Source organism: Octodon degus, unplaced genomic scaffold (assembly GCF_000260255.1).
Source record: "Octodon degus isolate 3935 unplaced genomic scaffold, OctDeg1.0 scaffold00274, whole genome shotgun sequence".
NCBI lineage: Eukaryota > Metazoa > Chordata > Mammalia > Rodentia > Octodontidae > Octodon > Octodon degus.
Genome location: NW_004524850.1, coordinates 1,695,895 through 1,703,277, shown reverse-complemented (window position 1 = coordinate 1,703,277; position 7,383 = coordinate 1,695,895). Strand labels below are relative to the sequence as shown.

The window sequence follows — 7,383 nt, the reverse complement described above, 5'->3', positions numbered from 1 at the left end:
CCCGTGCACCGGGAGGTGGGCGCAGGGCTTGGCGGGTGGCGCCAGGCGGGGCGTGCCCGGGACGCGCTGGGCTCTGGGCTTCGTTTTCGGGGTGACCAGCCATCGCCGCTCACGACACCGAGATCCCGGCTGCCTCGGTCTCCCCGAGCCCAGACGCCTGCCCCGGGTGGGCAGGGCGCAGGCGGCCCCCTCGCCCCGCAGGCCCCAGGGACAGAAGGCCGCAGGTCCAGGGGCAGGTCCCCTGCGCAGCCTGAGGGACGGGGAGCAAACTCTCGGGGAGCACAATAAGGCAGGAGAAAAGATTTGTTACAACACAAAAGAGCCGGGCGTGGAGCGCAGGTCCCCCCGTGCCAGCACTCGGAGGCTGAGGCAGGACGGTCTCCAGCTCACGGCCGGCCCACACCGCCCAGGGAGACCCTGTCTCAGGAACAAACAAACAACAACAACAACAAAAAGCAACCCAAGGAAGCCAGAAGGAAACACGGTCTTGCAGGCAGACTGCGACTGCTGGCCCGGGCTGGGGTCCCAGCGCGTCGTCCTCCCTCGCTCGCTCGCTGGCCGCGCCCTCAGCTTGAGCTCAGCTCCTTCCCGGCGGTGCTGTCAGCGGGAGTCCCGGGCAGCAGCGTGAGGCGAGAGAATGCGAGGAATGCCGCCCAGCGCTTGCACTGCGGGGTGCGCTGTCTCGCCTGTCCGCCTCCGTCTGTCCGTCTGTCTCTGTCTCTTGCCCGGCAGCAGTGCACGAGCCCGCCCTGCCCGCCCTGCCCGCTGCCCGCCCTGCCCACGGTGCCCGCGGTGCGGCTGCCCGGCCTCCCGAGCCCCAGCCCGGCCCCTTCCTGAGGCATTTCCTGCCTTTCTCTCGCCACTGGATTTATTTTTGCAAGGCTGAGGCGGGCACTCGGCTGCGCTAGCCGGCCGGCCCCCGTCGCTTGTGTTTTTAAAGCAGCGACGCAGGCGACAGCAGCAGGCCGCGGGCGGGCGCCAGCTGAGGCGAGCGGCGGCTTCCCGCACACAGCTCCGCGGGGACCCGCTCGTGGGCGCCTGGGCGTGACAGAGGCGTGGTGCAGCCACCCGGCCGGCCCTCCCCGCTGCCCGGGCCTGTCCCACGGTGCCCAGCAGCCCGCGCCGGGCCTGCGCCACCCGCCGGGCGTCACCAGGGCGTCACCAGCAGCCGTGGCCGTGGCCGTGGCCGTGGCCGGCCCAGGTGTGCAGAGCTGCGGGGTGCAACGCAGGTAAGCGCGCGGCTCCCCTGGACGCCGGGACAGAGAGAAGCTCTGGGCAGGAAGGCGGGCAGGGGACGAGTGCGACCCGGGCGCTCGCAGAGCAGCAGGGCCAGCAGACGCGGGGGACCCACGCAGCGCTGGGCGCGCCACGCTTCCGAACGCGCTCACAAGGGGCATGTAAAGGGCACGGGGGAGAAAGCGCACTCGCTGCAGCGTGCGTTCCATCCCCGGGCCGCCAGCGGACAAAAGTCCTGCATCACGCGCTGGAAAGGCTTCGTGAGTTCTACACGCACTGGGCATAGCACAGGCAATTCCAACTACAGACTGATACTGGTTTTTGGTTGGGTTTTTTTTTTTTTCCTTTTGCAGAACCGGGATTTGAACTCAGGCCCTTGCGCCTGCCAGGCGAGCGCTTGTTCTACTGAGCCGTCTCCCCGGCTAAACTTTTTTTCCCAATTCTGTAATACTTTATATGACTGTTTTCACTCAACGCAGCTACCAGTTGTGTACGCCAGGACAGGCTCCATCCACTTCCGAGTCTGTCCTCAGGACTATGTGCTACACGACTGGACGCTGTACGTGCCTTTGGCTTAGGGACGTGCAGGTGCCACACAACGTGCTCGCCGTGCCGGCATGTGGGCTACCCATGCCGCAGCCCCGACTGTCCCAGCCGCCGGAAGCAGGGACGACACTCATTTCGGGCCGTACAGTTTACACCTCCCTTCCATCATCCCGCGTGCCACACTCGTGTTCACACCACGTGTGCGCAGCTGCGTGTGCAGGGCACAAGCCCAGTGGTGTCACACCCTGGTCACAGGCGCGGGCCGCTCACGCGGGCTCCGGGGTGACACTAGGCGCAGGGCTCCTGGGACGCGGGGGGCTAGGCTCGTGCTAAGGGGTGCGTGTCTGTGTGTCCGTGTGGTTTTCTGGGTGCATGTGTGTGCGTGTGTGTGTGCGTGTCCCTGTGCTTTCTTCCGTCTGCTCTTCTTTAATCCCAGCGGCGCGCCCCCAGCTGCGTGCTGCAATCAACAAACGCGAAATGGGCGCGCTGCGCTGCCGACCTGCCTGCTCTCGCCCGCCGCCGCCCAGCCGCGCCCTGCCTGCCCGACAAGCCGGCCCGGCTGCCTCCTCCCCCGAATCTCCTCCCGGCTGCCTCCTGTCCGCCTCCAGGCTGCCTCCTCCCAGAGCCTCCTCCCCTGGAGCCTCCTTCTCTGTGCCTTCTCACCGGGCCTCCTCCCAGGGCCTCCTCCCTGGGCCTCCCTCCTAGCCTCCTCCACGGGCCTCCTCCCTGGGCCTCCTCCCAGAGCCTCCTCCCACGACCTCCTCCCTGGTGCCTCCTCCTGGGTGCCTCCTCCCCCGGAATCTCCTCCCAGACGCCTCCTCCTCTGGTGCCACCTCCATGGGCCTCCCTCCGGGCCTCCTCCCCACGCTCCTCCCCAGCCTCCTCCCCACACTCCTCCCCAGCCTCCTCCCCAGGCCTCCTCCCTCCATCCCCCCCCCCCAGCCTCCTCTCCCGGTGCCACTTCCCTGGGCCTCCTCCCCGCAGCAGCCGCAGCCCTCACCCACGCAGTGTCTGGTCCGCAGGCGAGCGGGGAGGCTGGGGCGGCACCCACAGAGCCCAGGCTGGTTCACCACACGCCCGGGAGCCCAGCACCCTGGAGGTTGAGGCGGGGGTGCTGCACGATCCAGCTCTGCGTGGCGGATGAATGTGACACTGTCCCAAAATTAAAAAGTCTCCATGCTTCGTGTTACCCTTCAGTTGCTCTTTACGTACCCTTTAAGTGACTCAGGAATGGTGCGTTGTTGAAGCTCATGCAGCTGATTGCAGTTTACATCCTGATCTCCAGGTGCATCCATTGTCCCACATGGAACTCCAGTTTATCCTTCTTCAGGGCTGCATAGTACTCCACGGTGTCCATTCCCCTGTGGATGCACGCGTGGGCTGCTCCCCAGAGGCGGCTGGTATGGCTGGGGCTGAGCAAATACGGACGCAGGCGCGCGTGGGTCCCTGCACACCATGCCTTCGGCGCTTTCAGGACGCAGCCCGGAAAGGGGAATTTCTAGGTCATGCGTGTGCACCGGACTGGGGGACGCGGGCCGTCGCTGCTGAGATGCGAGTCACGGCAGATTCCTGCAGCCTCTGGAAAGGCGCAGCGCGTGCTCACATCTTTTCTTCGCCTCTTTAACTGTCTGTCACTTTTTGTGACCCAGTCGGCTGCTCGACCCTGCTCGTCTGAGCAGCCCACTTGGAGGCGCCAGTCCTGCAGCGGAACCACCGTTGTTGGATTCCCGTTCTGTTTAGTGAAATTCTGTAACCTTTCCGTTTTGAGTTTTTTTACTATTTTTATTCTCTCTAATAATAATAACAACAATGAGGAGTCGCGGGGGAGCTTCGCCCCGCTCGCCGTGCGAAGTCGGTCCGCGCGCGGGCCGCTCGGGGTGCCGCAGAGCCGGGTGCAGGAGACGGCGGGGCGGGCCGCGGGACGCGCGGTGACCTCAGGGCGGAACCCGCACCCGGGAGGAATCACTTCCGGGTCGTGCCCACAGTCCGGCCGCGCACCGGAAGTCGGCCTGAGCCCGCCCCCCCACCCTGCCAGGGTGACCTGGGGTTGGGGTGCGGGCTCCGCGTGGAGACCCTGCGGGGACCGCGAGGCGCGGCTCTCGTTGGTCTCTTTTTAGAAAACAACATTTGATTTCGAAAAATTAAAAACACAATTTGTGCAAGTTAAGGAAAAGAACTGCAAATGACACAATTTCACTGAACAAAATGACAGGAGCTCAGCACCGACCGGTTGTCCCGCTGCGCAGGGTCGTCTTCAGACGACCTGTTCGGGTGACCAGCTAGAAGCGCGCGAACTTGGTCCAAAAAGTTCAAAAGGAGAAGAAAAAAAGGCGTGAGGTGCGGCCCCGGGGTCCCAACTTGGAGTCCTAGCACCAAGGGCGTCTCCCGCCAGCACCACCAAGCCGAGGTGCCACGGCTTGTGCCACCAGACACAGGCCACGCGCCGTGGGTACGTGGCCAGAGCGCTGCGTGGCTCCGTGAGGTCTTGGGCGCTGGACCGAGGGATCGGCGCCGGGACGGCTGTGTGGCGCGACGCAGAGGCAGAGGCCGCCTGGACGCCGGCCCGGCCCTGACTGCCCTCTCTCGCAGGACGCCGATGCCTGTGGCCGTGCTCCACCCCGACTACGGCTTCTGGTAAGCGCGGTGACAGCTGGCCGCGCTGCGGCGCCTGCGTCATCTCACCCGCTCACTGCGCTGCGCACTGGGCTCCCCGGGCAGCCTCCACGCCCAGCCGGGCCTCTGCCTCGCAGGCCTGCTCCTGGGGGACGGGGACACGAGGGCCTGGGAAGCCACGCGGCGTTTCCCAGGCTCCGGGCTGAGCCTCGGTGCCTTGCGTTGCAGGGCCCGCGTGGCCGTGGCACTCGGCGTGGCCGTGGCCCTGTGGCTGCCCACCTGCAACGCTGCGACCACGTCCCAGCCCAACTTTCTCCTGCTCATGGCGGATGACCTCGGGATTGGCGATCTCGGCTGCTACGGCAACTCCACCCTCAGGCAAGGGGGACCCAGGGACCCTGGAGCAGAGTCGCCCACGCGTGGCTGCGGGATGCAGCGGCACACGTCACCCCGGCAGTCCCAGCCCGTCTCCCAGACTTTGGCGCCCAGTGTGAAACACGTCGGGCTTGGAAGCCGGGACACCTGCCGCTTGCTGTCACCCGCCCAGTGGGACTTTTGCCCCCTACCCTCAGTGGCACAGATGGGGTTCCCAGTCTGCCAAACCCCCCCGCAGCTGCAGGGCAGGCCGGACCCCCGCGTCCCCTGTAGGCAGGCCTGCAACTTGTTACCCAAAACCAGGGAAGTTACAGTGGGGCGCCAGGAGGCTGAGGCAGGAAGATCCTTGCTGGGTCTGCTCAAACCGCACCATGGGACCCAGGCCACCTCAGGGGACCCCAGATGCCCGCCTCGCGTGGGAGCCCTCTGGGGTCACTGCGGGCGCTGTAGCCGCCGATGCTCCCGGGTCCGCTGACCACCGTCCCCTCCGCAGGACGCCAAACATCGACCAGCTCGCCCGGGATGGCGTGCGGCTGACGCAGCACCTGGCGGCCGCGTCCGTGTGCACCCCGAGCCGGGCGGCCTTCCTCACGGGGCGCTACCCCATCCGCTCAGGTGCGTGCGGCTGTCCCTCGAGCACAGGGCGAAAGGGTGACACTGCGCTGTCACGAGACGGCCCGGGAGCGGGAGCCGGCCGCCAAGGGGAGAAACACTTCAGGCGCTTTCCGCTGCTTCCTGGAGTGTTTCCCACATTCGGGGCATTTTCCGGCTTTCATGTGTGCGACATGAGAGTTTCCTTCGTCTGGCTGTTGGGAGGCAGCTGCCACCACCTCAGACAGACAGACAGACAGCCAGCCAGACAGACAGACAGACAGACAGACAGACAGACGAGAAGCGGGAAGCGGGTATTCAATTTTGAACAGCGGGAATTTCTACCAACTATTGTACTTTGTTTGAAATTAGTGACAGTCAATCCAAAAATGAAATACATAACACCAACTTTTCTTTTTAACCCTGGTCCCCAAAGGCATGGTGTCCTACAACGGGTACCGCGTGCTCCAGTGGGCCGGTGTCGCCGGCGGCCTCCCGCCCAGCGAGATAACTTTCGCAAAGATTTTGAAAGAAAAAGGCTACACCACAGGCCTCATAGGTACGCGCGGTGCTTTTGCGGAGAGTAGTCAGAGGAAAGGTTGGAAACGCACGGGCGGGGTGCTGAGGGGGGCAGGCAGCAGCTCCTGGAGAGGACGCCCACCCGGGGGCGAGCGGCTGCCGGGCGCTGGCCACGCGGGGACATCGACGACCCCTGGGGTGTGCTTGCTTGCTGCCAGCGCAAAGCTCGAGACCCGGCGGGTGTGACGCCGGCGCCTGCAGCCCGAGCTGCTCGGGAAGCTGAGGCAGGAGCGTCCCTCGCACCTCCGATCAACGCAGGCGCCTCCCTGGACGGCAGCGGCCTGTCGCCAGTTGGATTGCTCCGGCCTGAGCGCGCCGTGTGCGCTTGTCCCCGTCACGCACCTCTTTGCCGACGCCCTGGTGACAGACTCGGGGCTGCAACCACGAGCAGCCCCCGCCGGCTCCGCCAGCGCACAGGGTCTCAGCAAAGAAGGAGCCGCCGTGCACGCGGAAGCGCGGGGAGCGCCTGCGCCCCTTCTGCGCCGTGCACCACGAGGGAACAGCTGGTGTCCCCGGCTGAGCGACGCTGCAGCCCTCCCGCCTCGTCCTCCCACGCGGCTGCATCCCGGGCATGAGCCAGCGCCTCTGGCCGTTTTCCTGCCACCTTGTCCCTATGTTGGCGGACGCCAGACCCGCAGACTGCTTTGGCGCAGGCTGAGGGGTAAACCCGCCGGGGGCACCGCGGTGGGTCTCGCGGGGCAGGATGGAGCTCTGAGGACAGCGGCCGTGGCCACGTGGGACAGCGGCGAGACGGCCACACTCGGTGCCCGCCGGACACTGGGCCTCGTGCTGGGGAGGAACCGGTTCTTCTTGTGGCCAGCCTCCAGGCCGTGGGAATGTGTCACAAGTCCCTCAGAAGTTACCCAACTCGGAGACGCTGCCGTGAGTGCGGCCGTGCCTGGGCGAGGCCCCGCTGGCGTGCCAACGACGTCAGACGCCTGGCACGCGGCCGTGAATTCCCTCCCCACCCCGGCTCCCGGCGTGGCTGCTCAGCGTTAACAGGAAATCTGTGTGGAGATCGCTTGATAGTCTAGAACTGGAATTTCCATCTCATCCAGCTAGATTCTTCCCCAGGGAGCTGCCTGTGAGGACAGGAACAGTTGGCTGACATTGTGGCATTTGTGCGCAAGGGAGCACTATGCAGCCGTGAAAAAGGACACATAGAATCACACATGGGGAATCGGGTGCACCTCACACCAGTGTGGAGTGACATCCTTCAGACAGACAAGATTCAGCACTGGGAGGCTTCTCCTGGGCGAGAGCCTCAAAGCGTAAAGACGGAGAGAAATGAGGGAAGGTGGCAAGGAGGCAGAGAGGTATTCCGCAGGATCCTTGTCCATCAATAAAATCCCTCCCCGCTTTCCCCGTCGTCCGCAGGCAAGTGGCACCTGGGTCTGAACTGCGCGTCCCCCCGCGACCACTGCCACCACCCGCTGCGCCACG

General features: G+C 65.4%; 1 protein-coding gene across 1 annotated transcript in view; it reads left to right on the top strand.

Annotated features, from left to right (window-relative positions):
- Positions 1-1,028: 1,028 nt before the first annotated feature.
- The window catches only part of Arse (arylsulfatase E (chondrodysplasia punctata 1)), a 24,398-nt gene continuing 18,043 nt past the window's right edge, over positions 1,029-7,383 (top strand). The window contains exons 1-6 of the mRNA XM_023706893.1: positions 1,029-1,223; positions 4,367-4,416; positions 4,624-4,773; positions 5,264-5,385; positions 5,798-5,920; positions 7,318-7,377. Of these exons, the coding sequence (XP_023562661.1) occupies positions 4,379-4,416; positions 4,624-4,773; positions 5,264-5,385; positions 5,798-5,920; positions 7,318-7,377 (493 nt within the window). The 5' untranslated portion in view covers positions 1,029-1,223; positions 4,367-4,378. The remainder of the gene's footprint in view (positions 1,224-4,366; positions 4,417-4,623; positions 4,774-5,263; positions 5,386-5,797; positions 5,921-7,317; positions 7,378-7,383) is intronic.